General features: G+C 35.9%; 1 protein-coding gene across 6 annotated transcripts in view; it reads right to left on the reverse strand.

The window, feature by feature from the left end:
* MPP7 (MAGUK p55 scaffold protein 7) overlaps positions 1-18172 on the reverse strand; it is a 92704-nt gene that overhangs the window by 42877 nt on the left and 31655 nt on the right. For 4 of the 6 annotated variants that reach the window (XM_060782465.2, XM_060782464.2, XM_060782462.2 and 1 more), the window contains 2 exons: positions 14458-14613; positions 7064-7182 (listed from right to left, as the gene is read on the reverse strand). In XM_060782465.2, coding sequence (XP_060638448.2) covers positions 7064-7182; positions 14458-14494 — 156 coding nt within the window. In that variant the 5' untranslated portion in view covers positions 14495-14613. The remainder of the gene's footprint in view (positions 1-7063; positions 7183-14457; positions 14614-18172) is intronic. The other 2 variants (XM_060782466.2, XM_060782467.2) reach the window with 1 other exon arrangement.

Consider the following 18172-nt stretch of genomic DNA (forward strand, 5'->3'; position numbering starts at 1 on the left):
GCCAAACAAGTAACTCTTCCTCCAAGATAAATTCGTCTGCACCTTTAGAGCCAAATTCCCTGTACAGCTACTGCAGAAAGAATTTCTAAAACTGGATTAGGTTTTGTTGTGAAGTGTAATCTCGGGTTTCTAAGATTTTTTTTTACACTTCAGTACATTCTGAGTGGGCTGAATTGATCTACTATTTGAGATGAGTACAAGGGGGGCAACTAATGTGTTCTTATAAGTACCACTTTACATAACACAACCTTGCCTCCTCTAAAACCTTTAGGTCCCTTCAAAAGATTTGCTGAAATACCATATTATCTCTATTCAAAGATTCACCAAGTCAAAATACACATATTCCTTGTCAAACATACAAAGAAATGTGATATCTAAACTATAAATTAATACTGTTGCATGGATCCACCAACCTAACATCATAAAGTGTTCCGACATGGAACATATGGGATGAGGCTGATATTCTAGTACCAAGTTATTTAGGACTTTGTGAATAACCATCGGTACCTTGAATTGAGCTCAGAAACAGATTGGAAGCTGTGTAGGTCTTGTATAACTAGTGCTATATGGTCTCTTGACAGCAGTTTGGATGCTACATTTTGCACTAGCAGAAGGTTCTGAACTATTTACTACGAGTTATAACCAGATGTTGTCATGTGGTCTACAGTCAATGGGCAGTCTTGGATGCCCTATGTGTGACCCCTGAGACCCCACTGCCCAAACAGGATCTGCAAAATCTTCAGAGCTCCCCCAAAACAAAAAATGGTCTGATTTGAGGATTTTTGGCCACCCAAAATATTCCATATCTCCATAAAAAGGTAATAATTTGCTCCCTCCCCCAAAACAGGGTGATAATCTGCCAAAACAGCAGTTTGGATTAACATAACATCACTTCAGGCATCCTGAAATGCATGGCTGAGGTCTGCTAGGTAGGGGCAGAGAGGAAAAATGGTCCCTGCCCTGTTAGCAGTTTCCCACCCCATTGTAACAGATTAATTGGTCACTGGCCAGTAATTTGTTTACAGGTACAATTCAATGCTGACTATCATCTAAAAGCTCTTTGTCTTGAGATCTGTATTTCCCATAGAACTGTCCAAATTGAGATTTTGTGAAGGAGCCCTTCTTTTGGATCCATCACCCTTACAAGCACAACTGCCATCCTGAGATATTGTCTTTTTGGTGGTAACTTCTTGCTGTGGGATTTTTTTGTCAAAAAAGGTTAGGTTAGTTCCTTATCTGTTCTCCTTCTACACCCAGGCATAAATGTTTTTTTATCATCCATACTTTTGGAAACTGCCTGCCTGTTAACTAGTTAATTGTGTTTTATTATGACAATTTGTTTAAGCGTGTATTTAGCATTATTACAGTACTTCTTGCCTTTTTAAAAAGATCTGTAATTTTTTTTTACTTTTGTTGCAAGACATTTTAAGCCCAATCCTGGAGGAAAAGCATGATTCGAGTCAAACTAATGAAAAAATCAGATTGGTAAAACAATAGGAGATGCTGGTTTAAAGTGATCTTGTAGTCGAATTTTGAGCTAGGACCACAATTAAAGAGGATGCGTGCCTGGTGAGCCATATAAACCAGATAGATCAGGATAGAAAAACTAACACACCAACTTGAAGACAAGCCAAAGAGGTTTATTTCTATTTGGTCAAAAGGGATGCATGTAAATGTTTAAGCAATAGCATACAGAGAAATACAAGATACCTTATACATTTCTTATAGCTATTCAGACTTCCTGCCTCCTCCCCTGCCTGGCCAGAAAAGAGGCTGGCTAGGATTTAAGCCAGGATTGGTTGGCAATGGAGAAAGACAGCTGCTGATTTGTCAGAGTGAAGAACTGGTCAAGTGAAAAGCCACCCCCCCCCCCCCCGGGAGGGCACAACCTGAGAAACAAAGAGCAAAGATATGTTGATGGGCTGAAATGCCCAGTCCCGTGCCAAACAAAGATGGGAGATTCAGAAAACAAAGGTGTAAGATAGAGATGCTGTTTGGCTTGGTTGTCCACAAGGAGGTTTAACACATACACATTATAAGCCCTTTTCTTGTAGGCAGCAATCTCTCAGCTTTAAAAGGAAATCACCTATCTCTGCATACACATGAACAATGGGTTTGGGAATAGACCCACAGAGGGTTTTTTTTTAGCCTTTATGCTCTCAGGGGATTATTCTGCAGGGTCATGAAGAGTTGGCTGTCTTGATATATTTTATAAAACAGAATTATAAAATACTGTATGTAATAGAGACAGTATAAAAAAAGAGAAAATTATATAGGTCATGAAGAACAGATACAATTTATTAAAGTGTTAGATATGATAGCGGTTGCTGGTTTGGTCTTTAACTTCTGATGTTTTGAGCTTGTTTGGGTTGTTTTATAAAGGAAAAAAAAATCATACACCCATATTTACTAGAGTCTAATGCGCCATTGAATCTAATGCACACCTCAATTTTCAAAACCCTGAAACTAAAAAAAGTACCATATAATAATAATAATAAAACTTTATTTGTACCCCGCTACCATCTCCCCAAGGGACTCGGTGCTGGTTACATGAGGCTGAGCCCACAATACAACAATAAACAATAGCAACAGTAATACAAAACAATAAATAAACTCATAAGCAGAAAATAAGCAATAAACATTAACAATAACACGATGCGTTTAAAAACCTATGGCTGGGCCAAATGTAATAATTAATTTTTTTAAAAAAATAATGCTGGGCATGACAAGGTGACATATAACTGGGATAGAAGTTTTGGAGAGGGATGAAATGTGCAAACCTAGATCACTAGTAAAATGCGTTTAGGGACATATTGCTGGGAGTTTCCTTATTCTGGGAAGGCACACTAAATCAACCACGTTTTCAGGCTCCTCCTAAAGACTGCCAGAGTTGGGGGCATGCCTAATGTCCTTGGGGAGTGAGTTCCAGAGTCAAGGGGCCACCACCGAGAAGGCTCTCTTCCTCATCCCCACCAATCGCGCTTGTGATGGTGGTGGGAGCGCGAGCAGGGCCTCTCCAGATGATCGAAGAGATCGTGTGGGCTCGTATTATGTGAATATTACATGCACCCTAATTCTGGGAAGGTGAGCATTAGATTCAAGTAAATACAGTATTTATTTCTGAGCCCTTGGTGAACTATAAATCTTTGGGGAGGGGCTATTGTGCTCGACAACAATCTTGCCATCCTATTTTGTTTGGATTGATAGAAAGCATGATCCAGACTGAAGTAGATATGCCTATTGTATGGAAGATAAGCAGAAATTATAATTACAGGTACATCATCATCTCTCACTACTCTTATTATCTTACGAAGATTTAGAGAAATCAGACCATCAAGTAAAAGCTTTCTAAATTCAGCCACACAGAGACTGTTTGCCTGTGTAAGTAAAATACAGGAATGCAATACACAGCTTTATAATTTTCAGTTCATGAGTCGCCTGTTAAGATGTTTAACTAAGAATAGGCACCACATGTTTAATACAAATATCTTAAGTGGTAACACAGTTGGCAACTGATTGAGATTTCTTGCTGAAGACAATTTGTATGACATCATGCCATCTGCACAGCAAACGTGTTTTTAAAAAGCTTTCAAGATAGTTATTTTAAAACACAGTGTTTCAGAAATTTTGTTAACAAGAATGTCAGCTATAAATTCAGAAAACATAAACATGAAAACCACATGCTTCTAACTCACACACACCCTCAAATGAGTAAGTCTGAAAGCTAAAGATAGTGTGTGGTACACAGGCACAAAAAGAAAAAGAAAAAAAAATAGAAACTAGAGAGAGTAGATGTAGTATTTATGAAGATCAGTACTGCCAGGCTTACAGATAATGAGAAAAACAGGTGAGAAAATGTTAGAACCACTGAAAATAACCTTTCACAAAATGGACTTTCTCTGTTCTCCAGGAATCCAGAACAAGGCAAACAGTATGAACTCTTATCCCCAGACTCTATACCCACAGTTTCACTTATCTGCATTCCAAAAATACCCCCCCCCCCCCACACACACACACACACAAAGTGTGTTGGGTTCTCTAGGTTCTTCAGTGCTATTCTTTAGACCTGTGTATAGTCAAAAATAGTTTGCTATTATCTATGGTTTCAGCTATCCATGGGGTGGGGGGTGGGGGGTGGGGTGGGGAGTGGTGGTCTCTGAATGTATCCCCATGGGCCAAACTGTATAGTATTATGCCTTGCAATTTTACTGACACAGACTATGTTATTTTCCACTCAACATGAAAGGTAATCACAGTACTTCTTTTGTGGTGCCTCAAGCACAACTACCAGGCCTAAAATTAAAACATTAAGGGGGAAAACCCACAATAAAAGCCAATCAAACAATGCTGATTTTTAAAAAATCACACACGTAACTGCAAAACCTTTATCCTACATCAACAGTCAAATAGGCCACTCCTATCAAACATGGCTTCATTTTCTGATGTGCTTATCTTTCCAGGATTGCTATCTAATTCCATGAAGACAAAAGCTGAAATTAACTTAGGATACAAGATAAGTACAAATTACTTTCTGATGTAGCTGCTACCTGAACTAGAGACATAAAGGTTTCATATATATATATATATATATATATATATATACACACACACACACACACACACACACACACAACTTCATGCAAGTTATCTACTGAAAGCAGACGCACACTTCGTTATTTTGTTATTGGCAGAATTCTTGTGCTAGGATTAGAAATCAAGACAGTCTGGTAAATTGTAGAATTGTGAAATTGTAGAATTGTGAAGGTACACGTGCACACGAAGTAACAACAAAAGTTAATAATCCACAATGGCTTGCTTTGAATTATTTTACTGTTATTTTACATTACAATGTCAGAAAAGTAACTTACTAAATTATATTTGCAAATATTTTAGACATAACTTATTTAAAAATTGAGGTTAATAAAACAGTGGCACAAAACTTGAACAATTTTTATGTCAAATATACTTTAATAATTCCTAACATGCCATTCAAATTATTAATATTTTTAAACTTTATAAAGTAATTAGAAGTTTATTACTAATAAACAAATAAAGTAGCTTTGTTCTCACTTACTACATTACTTTTAAAATATTACTTCATTATGCCCTATTTAACAAAAATAGGCAGGAGCTGCAGTGGCGCAATGGGTTAAACCCTTGTGCCGGCTGAACTGCTGACCTGATGGTCAGTGGTTTGAATCTGCAAGACAGGGTGAGCTCCTGTCTGTCAGCTCCAGCCTCCCATGCGGAGATATGAAAGAAGCATCCCACGGGATGGTAACACCTCCTGGCATCCCCTGGGCAGACAGCCAATTCTCTCACACCTGAAGCAACTTGTAGTTTCTCAAGTCGCTTTTGACACGATAAAAAATAAAAACAAAAAAGTAGAAATCCATTTAAATCAGTCTGAATAGCAGATCAAGTTGCCTGCCATCCATCTCTGGTCTTGTCTGAACTGAGCTTCACTTTATTGGCCTTCATTCTAGTCCATTTCTTTCAGCACTGATGTAATGTGCTCTTGGTTAAAGTGACTCACCACCACATTTCATGGAAGCCCGTGTTTCCAACTAGCTTCTGGGCCAACCTCTCATTACAAATGTTATATAGCCTCTGATGGTGAGCACTTAATGCTGGCTTATCCCACTGAACAGAACTGTATCCAATCAGATGCAGTTAGAAAAAAGACTAGACATTTCCATAATTCAAATTCCCTAAAGCAGCCACATATCCAGAAGCTCTCTAAGACTGCAAATCTGAATAAAGATTCATGCTTTAAATGACTGTACAGTTCTGATAGGGATAAAATCACACATGTTGAAGACAGGGATGGAGAATTGCTATCCTAAAGTTGCTTAATTTATTTATTTTATTTATTTATTTAGTACACTTGTATACCGCTAATATCTCAGCCTGTGCGGCGACTCATTGCGGTTTACAACATATTTAAAAATACAATATTCACTTTAAAAATATAAAATAAAATATAAAAATACATACATATACATACATAGTATTGGGCCACCAATACAGACCGGAACATCTCATAGTTAAAGTCGTAATCCAATTTGTTATCCTTGATTGCTAGTCCATGATCAAAACATGGACTATGAGTCCATGATCAAAACATGGACTTAAGGGCTGTAAACCCTATAATCCTTCACTACTGACTATGCCATGTAATGTTATTATAAGTTAAATGCCCTTCAAAACCCATCTTGATCACTATAGTTGTGTATCCATGGTGTAACGGATTGCCACAGGACACAATGAAAATCCTGTTGCCCCTCCAGCTCCTTCCTCTGAGAGTGAAAAGCTTTTCCTCCTGACATGGAAAGTCAGTGTATTTTCTCTATAAATTCTAAAGACGGGATGTGCCTTACTTTCATCTCAACCAATGAAATCATAGCTCTAAAGGAACAATAATAATTATAAACAAGAGTCATAAAGCATTTTCTATAAATAGGAGAGTATAAAATACCTCAGTGTTTACCATTTTTGACTGGACACATCCACTGATCATTCTACCAAATTTATTCACTTCATGATCAACTTCAATGTATTTATACACCGAATGCAATTTCAATGGATGCAAGCCAATTAAAGAGTCTTGATAGAATTTCAGTTGACTTTGTTAAAGGAAATTATTTTAAATTAATGTGGGTACTGAACTGCTGCCATATTTTACCTCAAAAATATATCCCGTCTAATTTTTGCTGTGAACATTTGTTTATTTAAGCTAAACTCCAGGCCTTGAATGTTGACCATGAAGGAGTCTCAGATTTCCTGCTACTATTTCGTGCTACCTCATTCTAAACAAGGGCAAACATCATATGTTTGTTACATTAGTGTATACTGCCAAAACATCACTATTAAATGAAATCATCTCTGTATTTTTGGTAGAATCCTTTAACAACTTCCATTCCTCACAGAAGCACGGAGTTGAAACAAGGCTATTTTGTTTTCACTGTGTAACTTGGTCTGATTCTTGGTTTACTAGAGACTGCTCAAGATGTTTTTTCCATAAGTGTTTCTCCAAAAGAATGAGCATTTAAGTGTGGTTTACCTTTACCAACGAATGAAGGCTTTTTTCTCCAAACATATCCCAGAGGAAGGTCAGGTCTTCCTGGCTGTCCACATGTGGCTGCAGCTGGGCTGGCAAGGAAGCCAACAGCTCATACAAACCTATAAAGTGAAAATAAAACACAAAGTGAAAGTTAAGGGTGATCTCATTAATTTCACTGAGCCCTCCTGTGTAACTTGCAGCATGCACCATTTTTATATTAAGCAATAGTGAGCATGGAAGTAGCCAACAAAACATTTAAAAAGCAAGAAAAAATTCTGACTTTTTAAAAGGAGCAGTTACTAGCAGTGTAGTTTTTACTTTATTAACAGTTGCTAAAGCTTCTATAGCAATTTATTTACTTAACACGGCACCAAGAATTCATAAAGCTTTCTGGAAAGGGACAAAACCCAGAAACACGTACATTCCTTTGCTTAATCATTATTCCATTTCCCTTGATGTTAGAATGAAATGAGTCATGAATCGGAAAAATATCCTTATAAGAACAGAAAATGGATAGGGTGGTCCATTAAAAAGAGTTTGCGGTTTCTCTAAATATTTCTCACCAACGCATTGCTTTTGTAAAATATCTTGGATTTAATAGATGCTCTGAAGAATAAAATGTATTGCTAGCTGTTCAGCAATCAACTCTTGAGCAAAATCCTTACATGCTTAAGTTACATTGTGTTAGAAAGTATGCACACTTTAAGATTAACCTTCTCTACGGGATTAAAGCAATGGCTGGTCCCAGTTATTTGTGGCAGATATCACAGCAGTTTCCCAGGGCAAACAGTAGCACACTGTTTTCACAGTAGCATACAGCATAAAACTATCCATCATACTGCTGTCCAAGAAACATAGCAACATGACTTCCAGCAGCCTTCCCTAGGGTGGTGCTTGGCATAAGCACATATCAGCTCAGAGCATATGCTTAGTTTTTCCAGTGGGGTATTTTGGAGGGTGAAGCAGAGAAAAATCTCTCTGGCATGGGACAGGGCAGCAAGCACTGATAACCTCCTGGCCTACATGTGACCCAACTATTATTTTTGTTCCACTGCTACAAACCTGAACATATTTATTAGGAAATAAGCTCCACTGAATGAACACAACTCTTTTCTGTCTAAGAATATTTATGACCAGACCAAGCATTGTTCATCACAAGAATACACTTGCAAAAGAAAGATTTCCCTATTAAACAGCATTCTCTCAAGCTACCTGACAATCTAGTACTGTGACTACCATTTCCTTATAGCCCATCACTTCCATATTTAACTGTTGCATAAACTTTGTAGTAATCAGTTTCCTTGTCTAAAATTAAATACAGCACATTTGGGGAAAATAGTAATGTGTTTCTATTTCTTTCCTGGCGTTACTTACTAAAGTATGCTAGAGAAAAAACACTTTTTCCAGACATAATTTTTGATAGACTCTTGGGAGGCAATGTTCATATTACAAACTTTGCTCTATTTAAACCTACTGTTGTTACTGCTATTGGAGTGAGGAGGAAAACAGTAGAATATGCAAATCACTAGTATCTTTCCAGGGTGTAAAAAAAATAACTGAACAGGAACTACACCTACTATTGCCACATGCACTGACAAATCACAAGTTCAACTGTCAATTCTTGGTTCAGGACACAGATTGACAGAATCAAACAAATAATATAAATATATATATTAATGCATATACAGCATCCTGTGTTGGACTGCTGCCTGTGCATTCATCAACACTAGATGGAGCCACATTTGTACCAAGCAGACAATTGAACATCCACTTTCTATTTCATGCAGCAAATGCTGAACGAAAGCAACGACTGGAAATTATATTTTAAAGGGTACTGACCAAATCACATCAAACCTATCAACTTCCATCCCATTTTATAAATAGGATTTAACTATAAAAATTAAACACTTGCAGTAATTTCACATTTCCTTCCCCCCCCCCCCCTCTCTTTATATAAAATAAAAAATACTGCTAAAATGGGGATGGAACATTTTAAAACCTTGTACTTATATAATTGCCTCTAATTAGGAAAAGTAGAACTATTTCCTTACAGCAATGGAGTCTGGAGAGCCTGCCACATAGATGATTTTATACCTTTGATGCCACCCACCTTCAACTGCAATGTAGAAATGAATCTCCCCAAAACAATGAAACCAAATGGAGAAAAAGTCCTTAGCACTCATTAGGCTAAAACCTAAGCTGCTCTGCTTTATGGAGTCAAGGCAGAGGTATATTTTCAGAGCTTTGCATACATACTGTCCTTTCTCGGAAATAGCTCAGCATCTATTGATCAGTGGCACTTAAGTTTTCTAGGAACTGATACCTCCTCCAAAACCACTAGAAACATGAGGAAAACTTCTAGGAGAACAGAAAGTTCCCTGCTTTATCCAGTTACTATTCTGGGTTTATTAGACTAGGCTACGACTCACCAATAGATGTCAGAATTAGTGCCCTCTTTGCTTAGACAATAAAAAAAAATTATGCAATCAAAGATTTGCAAAAAAGCACTTAAAACCAGTGGATATAAATGCAAAGCTTACCCTAAACAAAATGTTACAAGGCAAAGAAAGCTAGACCAGAAGAAAGCACACCCAATAAGATCACTATTTACAAATAAAGACTTGTAATAAAATCATCTCTATTTTACATTATTATGAAGCAGCAGCTTTCATCTAGGCTTATTAGTTTTTCAATGGTTTTCTACTTCCATTTTACTGGATGTGGTAGTGCTCAAATTTGAAGAAAGTCTCCACTTAAACATTAAGAACTTCCTCATTAGTTAGAGCTGTTAGATAGTGGAATATTCTGCCTTGGTGTGTGATGGTGTCTCCTTCTCTGGGGGTTTTTAAACAGAAGATGGCTATCTGTAAGGAGGGCTATGATTATATATTTCTATATGGCAGAATGAGAATGGACTAGATGGTCCTTGGGGTCTCTTCCAACTCTATGATTCTAAGGTGCCATGCTTCCACACGTATTATGTTAAAAAGCAGACAAGGCTTTCAAGCACATCTGATAACAAAAGACATCCAACATTAAGTCTAGACATGATTATTTATTTTCCCAAGTTAACCAAAACAGGTAATGAAAAGTCATTGGCTGTAACTTAAGATTAACTATATTTTTCAGCAATAGTCTTACCACCATAATAATTTTGTACAAGGTTAATACAGTAGTTGTACATGATAAAGATTATACTTTTCCAGTCAGAGCATGACTTCAACAGCATACGGTACATATACATACATCTCAAACTACAAGTTGACACAGCTGGTTAAGTGTATAGTAAGAATATTTGCAAAGGAAACATTCCTGGACGGACCAATTCTAACATGCAACTTTGACTCCAGACAGAGCTTCCAGTTTCCACACCTTGGGGAAAACTGAGTGCTTTACATCAAAGGTCTTTGCACTAACACATAGGTAACCTAGCAAATGTTTATGCATTAGTTAAATTATTTCAAGCTTTATATTAGAAGATCTCAAGGCAGGGTGTAAACTTTAGAACAACATTAGAATAATCTGAAAGACAATTTAAAGGTATAACCATTGGTCTTTGTCATTATACATAGATCTATGAGGCTAACTGAAATATGTTTGTACACAGTTTTCATTAAATGCAAATAAAGTTACATAAAACCCACAATCCAGTGGACAGAAAATGAGGTGCGATTTCACTAAGCCCCAAATATTTAAGTGAACAGTCAAGTTTTAATTTGGTATCAAAATAAAGTCCATGTTGCTATCAGCAGCAACTGCAAGAAGTTCTGTTATCATGTCTTTACCCGATATATGATTCCCAATGGCGGGACACAAAAGCTTTCTAGCACTTTTTAATGAACATGCATGCATGACACACACACATTGAGAGACCATCCCTCACAGATGGAGGACCTGTGTTAATGAAAAAGTATTGGTCTGGTCTTTTAATTAATATTTTTATTAATTCATCACTTTGGTCATGATGCTAAACTCAGTAACAGCGTAGAGCTATAATCATTTAAACAATTGTTCCTGTTACTGAAAATCCGACTTCTTTGGAACTGAAGCTTAGATTATTCCAACATTCCTAATTGTACCTGATCCAATGGCTTTCATAATGTTTCTGAAAAGGGGATGGAATGAATGGCTGCAAGATGACAGAACTGTAGGTTGTTCATGGAAATAACTTAACAAGGTAAACTGCCTTAGAGGAGGCCCCAGAGAACAAAAAATGCTGGTATCAATTACTGGAGCATGGACCTGTAAACATTGTCTACAGTACTTCCGCGATACTGTTTTCCTGGACTTTATTAATCTTATTGAATAAATGAACACACTGTCATAACAGTAATTTTATTTTTTTAAGACTTGCAAAAAGGTAATAAAATAATTCTTACAAATAATGGAAAATGAAAAGCACACAACTTTTTCCAGTTCTAGAGAACAGTTTCCGTTACTATTATTTTCTACGCAAGACAGCTAGTTCCTAAGAGAAGAATAAATGGCTAAGAAATTGGGGAAAGTGCTCACGTGGTAAACCACTCAGAGTCCAGATGCTCAACATTCTTGACATCAGAGTGGAAAAATTTACTGTTAGTCTAGAGAAATTTAATATCACCATTCTTGTCATATCCCTCATAGCTTCATTATTAGAACAAGTCTGTGGAAGCTATAAAGGAGGGCTAAATGATAAAAAACATGGTCCCTGCGTTCCATCACTCTTACATATTACAAGAAAGCGCTAATCATGTCAGAGAGATTTTGAATCAATATTATAACAAATGGATGTTCATTTACTTTTCATTTCTTAAACAATTTATTACCTCAAAATTCTGAATCACAATGCCAAGCTAAGACTTGAAATTTTTACTGTAACTAAGGGGTAATAAACACTAAGGAACATATACCTAAGCCCAGAACAACACTGTAAATTTTTACTGTATTAATAAAACAGAACACACAAATCTTTTAAGCTTTGACAATAGTCAAACAAGCAGTACTTTTCATTACTATTTCTAACAGGCTTACATTTTTCACAACTACAAAATTACATAAAATCAGTATATTTAACAATTCTATAAAAGGGTGAGATTATTACACGAAGTTAAATGTATAGTAACAAAACTACCGACATTCTTATTTTGACTACTCTACAATGCTACTCTATCCCACAATACAATATACATTGGTATTAATTGTTCCAAAGGATAACCACTCAAACTGCTGCATAGGACATTTTAGACATAGACATTTGTAAATGTAATTGGGATTAAGGTATATACACACTACAAGTAATAGTAAAAGCAGTATTAGATATGTTCTATGTATTCTAATATATGTATTTTGTAGAAATAAATTTTAATATGTGTATTTTATATAATGATTATGTGTTAACTATATTGTAACCCGCCTCAATCCACAAGGAGAGGCAGGTAAGATTTTTTTTAAATATTATTATTATTATTTTTATTATTATTATTAAAGCACCAGAAATTATCTTTAATAGTAATGCCAATGCAACTCTAAAAACTGTCCAGTGCTTTAGACATGAATGTTCATGGCATTCCATATACTGTTTCTCACTGTTTTTCAGATCCTACTTGTGTCTGCCTGGTCAAAATTTGTAAGCCAGTAAGTAGCTTTTTAAAAATAGTGGAATAGACTTCATATAAAGACAAACACTCTTCCCTCAAATTCACAACCTGCCTTCAAGCTCTTCTAGTTTAAGATCAAATTAAACAGAAATAAAGTACATAGAATGTATAGTGAATTTGGGATTGCTGCACTGGGAAAAAAAACCTTTCTTTTTGTCATGTATTCAGGAAATCTGGGTTGGATTCAATAAGTAAGTCTAACAAGATCAGGTATAAAAACCATTTTGAAAATTATTTACAGAAGATCCAAGAAGATGTGGATTCTATACATTTTGAATAAGAATCTGCAAAAATTCCAATTTCAATTCCCATAGAATGGTAACACAGCTGGATACCAAGCAAATACTTCAGTTTCTTCAGTGACAAAGATTAATAATGTGGCCTTTCTGGTGCTGTTGACCTGACCCCCAGCATCCAATTTTAAGAAACTGCTTACTTAAAATTGACACAATTTTAAGTATGTTAAATTGTTTGCCAGCAGGATCAATGATAAAGACAGGTACATGCATATTAAGTTGCAAAGTACATTAGAATTCATTGGATGTAAACAACGTATTTACCCCAACTCTCAAAATGTAGTTGTATTTAAGATACAATATTGTTTGTATGAGGTAGTGCATGATGACATCCAACAGTACAGGTTCAGGATCCCTTATCCACAATTCCAAAATCTGAAATTTTCCAAAATCCAAAATGGTTCATATAGGTGTCTGGGATAGTGACACTTTTGCTTTCTCGTGATTCAATGGATATATGCTTTGTGTTAGCACAAAATTATTAAAATATTTTATAAAGTTACTTTCCAGTTATATGTATAAAGTGCATATGAAACATAAATGAATGTCATATTCAGGCTTGGGTCCCTTCTACAAGATATGAAAATACAGGTATTCCAAAATCTGAAGAAAATCCACAATCCAAAACACTTCTAATTGCAAACATTTCAGATAAGGAATACTCAGCCAGTACATATTCATTAACTGTAAACTAAAAATTACAATGCTTTACTTTAAATTAAACCAACAAAATTTAGTACTCTTAACTTTTTAAAATGCACTCAGCATTCTGCTCCTGCTTCTCATTTATAGAATTAGGAAATGTAATTAGGAATGTAATTTTGATATGCAATTACATTCATGTCAAACTACAGGCGCCATCTACCTGCATACATATTTTTACAATGTGAAGTGTTTCAATGTACAGGCAGTTCCCAAATTATGAACAAGATAGGTTCTGTAGGTTTGTTTTTAAGTTGAATTTTATGTAAGTCAGAACAGGGACATTTTGAAAGTGTAACTCCAGCCAAACATATACATCTTTTAGCTTTGGATAGCATAGGAAAGAGTTAAAACCTCTGTGGTGTTAATAAAGCTTGCTGTTTGTGCCCCATTCAGAAGATGTCACTTTCTGTCCCTGTGATATTTGGATTTTGAAAAATTTGGCTTGGTGTAGAAAAAAGGATTGGGGAGAAAGCTTCAGTAGAGACAGCTTCCTCATGATAACTCTTCCAAGAGTGAATTTCCTTTCCTAGGGGTTAAATTCTCTCACTTTTTGTTGTCTCATCCCCATTCTTAACTATGAGTTGTTTAAGTCAAATGTTGGTAACTTGGGGACTGCCTGTACAACCCACATCCATCTTCTGCAGTCACATCTACATGCCAATCTACACATTTTTCTTCTGTGTAGGTAGTCTTGGGACAATGTGCACAGTCAATATACACTAGCATTGAGAAAATCAGCAACACCAGGTTCATCTACCTGTGTCACCTCCAGATCCAGTTGATAAAGCTGGCATGCTGACTACAAGAAGGATACACACTAGAACAGCACTTCGCTCAGAAGTTGGTAGTGAATGTCAGTTCAATTACTTGCAGCCACTTTCTCTATAAAGATTTAGGCAATTTCGAAGCTGTCCTGAAAGAATAGAAATATACACAAAGAAGGAAAATTATTAACATTTTAAGTTATGGTTATTTGTCATTAAAACGTAGTGTAAAAACTTGAAATAGATTGCCACTTACTTTGTTAACAGAAGCTGCTATTTTAGAATCTCTAAAATGTTTTATTCATAATTGCTTTTAATCCCATTTATATTCAAGAAAACATTTGTAGAATACAGCCAATCAGATGTCTGATACAAAAGCCTTACATGCATGGAAGGGATCTATACTAACCACTGAAAATTCTGACTGAACCACCAACATTTGAACCCCCAGCATTAACAAATTATTTTCAAGTCTATGTTGCATTGAAAGCAGACTATCATAAAGGATAAGAGACTGTTCAAGAAAAAATGAATCTGGAAGTCCCTTAGACCCAAACGTTTTGTATTTCTTTGTATCCTGGCTCTTAGATTTTTAAAATTTCATAGTATCCAAAGGTTATTCCATAGTTATTCAGTCAGTCAGTCAGTCAGTCAGTCAGTAGCCTTTATTTCAGTCAATAAACCTTAGGATGAAGTCAATTGGGAATAAATAAGATTCCGTAGCTATTCACAGAATTCCAATGGGGTCCACGTGATTCTGCCTTCCATTTGTAAACCTCTCTGTGTTCTTCCTCAATTTCAGCATCATACAAAATAAAATTTATAAGGATGACAAACATAGAGCAGCTGTGTAATGCCTTTTGATTGGGAATGCTACCAGATGTCTATCTGAAAATAACTTAAGAGCAGAAAGTGCAGAGTTAAGAAGACCAGGGAAGAGGATTGTTTTATAGTCTGAGTTCTCTTTTACCAATGACGTTTTCTATTATGATAACGTTTTTCACCCCTAGCCTATAGGAACATAATACTTCTTCCATTATGTCATAAATAGTAACACAAAGATGCAAGCGTGAAGCTGTTGAGATTTTAAGTTATTACAACTATTTTTAAAAGACATGTTATTGGTTTATTGGCTCTTTTTTAGGTTGGAACGTTATAAGACAAAAGTTCAATCCAGGACTATGCTCCCTTACATAAGATGGAATCAAAAATCAAGAAGACATACAAAACCCACACTTTACAAAATATGACTAGACCCTTTTTGTATTATGTCACTCCTAACAATGGCCTAAGAGTCATGACATACTCTCATCCTGTTCTCATACTCTTTGAAAAGAACAAACCACTTCTGAGCCATGTGGATTCTGTTCTGTGTCTTATTCTCAAATATCTCCCAGTGAATAGTTTCAGCCTTTCCAAAATAATTAGCTTCAGCAACTGTTCCGACTTTTCTAATGATCCTGAAATGGATAGAACATATAAAAACTGGTTTATAGGTCATAATGTAACGTGTTTAACTGTTACATTTGTAGTTTTAAAGATTATTATTGTTAAAACAAATACATCCTAAAAATATTTAGACAATCTACTCAGTATCTTTTTCTTATACGAGTAGATTGCATATTTCAGTTGTGTTTCAGTCCAACTGAACAACTTCAAAAGTCTGAGAACCACAAAATTCAACAAATATCCTGGCTAGAAAACATCTTACTCGAGATGTACCCTGTCTGCTGGGGGCAGGATGAGTGCAGCACGGATGGTTCTGTATAATGAAAGGAAACCTTCTGGTTTGCTTTTTCACTTTAAGATTATATATAGTTTCTCCATAAAAACTCTATGGCAAATCCTTGATAAGAAGCTGTTAAAACCAATTTCCTCAGGCGCTCCAATTCTGATGTTACTTCCATTTTAGCAATAGAGATCACTAGTGAAATCACTACTTTATTGCAGAGTTTGTCAGGACATTACTGTATTCCCTCAATTCTTTTTCACCATATAAACATCTCTAAAAATATTATATAGAGGGGAGGGGGGGGGGAGAAAGAGAGAGAGAGAGATTTGTTGGTGTCGTTGAAACTAGTGTACATCTTAGGTGAAATACATACAGTCTCAGATTACAAACAAAATAGATTCTGCACATTTGTTCTTAAGCTGAATTTGTATATAAGATACATTTTTAAGTGTAACTCCAGCCAAAGGGAAAAATATAGTTTTCAAAAGCTTAAGGAAGGTTTAACATCCCTGTAATATTTGTTTTGCTGTATGTGCCCCTCTTCAGAAGATTTCACCTCACTTTCCGCCCTTGTGACAATTGGATTTTGAAATTTTTATATTGTTGTGGGAACAAGGATTGGTGATAAAGCTTCTGTGGAGGCACCTTTTTTCATTATAACTCTTACAGGAGTGAATTTTCCTTCCAAGGTGTAGACTTCCTTTCACTTCCTTTTGTCTAACCCACTTATAACTAGGAGTCATATGTCAGTACAGTACTGTGTTCTTCATAATATCTGGATTGTACCTTTGAGACATGTTCTGAACTGAACTGATTTGCCATCTTCTTTGTGTGATTTTGAATTGGGCACGGAGAGACAGTGGAAGAGCCAAGACCCTTTACCAGGTTAGGCATACCATCAAGCAATCTATGAAAAGGGGCTACCTATATGACAGTTCAGTATCTCATTTAAAAGGAAGGAGAGCTTTTGAAGAATTTGAATGATGAATATTGGACAGAGCTCAGTCCAACTTTGTGATTGGGCCTGTATGCATTGAATTTTGCCATGGACTGTGGCACTATTAGATGTTTGTTATACATAACCCCTTCTTGAAATGAAGAAAGGCAGCACCTAAATACAAGCCAGCAGATTTTTAAAGAAGTAACTTGAAATGAGGCCGAGGACACACTGTACAAGTTTCATAAAACATCAATTCTGTTTGACCTGATGCAAATGTAACATCTACATGTCAAGGCCAGGAAATAAATTTTAGAACTTGGACACTTAGCCATGCTGGTCGATGCAGAATCAGAACCAGTCATTGCAGCCAACCAGCTTTTTTTCTCTTGTGATCATCAGCTATTTCTTAGTTGTGAACCATAGAACTTTAATTCCAAATTCCAATGCCTATTATCCATAGTGAACATTTGTATTCCAAAGTTAGTAATTAAGATCACAGTTATTTAAGATTAAAGCGCAAAGGCTTATTCATCAAGAAAATGCTGGATATTAACAACTGTGGAGACCATTCCTCATTTTCTTTATTGTGGTTAAATTCTTCAATATTAACTTTCAAAACCTCTTATTTTAAAGAGTTGTGTGGTATGAACTTATTCCCTCCAGAATCTCTATGTATATATTAGTGAAAATAAATGACCTGATGAAATCTTTCCTAATAAAAGCTTAATATTTTTTTGGAACGAAACAAGAGTCTTCTCCCACAAACCTGTAAATTAAGTTACTTTTTTTCAGCGATGTTTGCTTTGGCTAAATTTGTTTTAAAATGCTTTGTAATTTCACATCAGAATCCAGCTATAAGCACCGGTGGCTGTTGCATGGAATCGATTTGCTGCAACACAGAAATACCAGCTGTTAGAGTCTGTCCTGAGAGGGATTACCGAATATTCTTAAATTGAAGTTCAATCCATCTTTCCATAAAAACACAACCAAACGCCAGGAACGTAAAAGGAGTATCAAGTGCACCTGAGGCATTTAC

Source organism: Anolis sagrei, chromosome 6, assembly GCF_037176765.1.
Source record: "Anolis sagrei isolate rAnoSag1 chromosome 6, rAnoSag1.mat, whole genome shotgun sequence".
NCBI classification, from domain to species: domain Eukaryota; kingdom Metazoa; phylum Chordata; class Lepidosauria; order Squamata; family Dactyloidae; genus Anolis; species Anolis sagrei.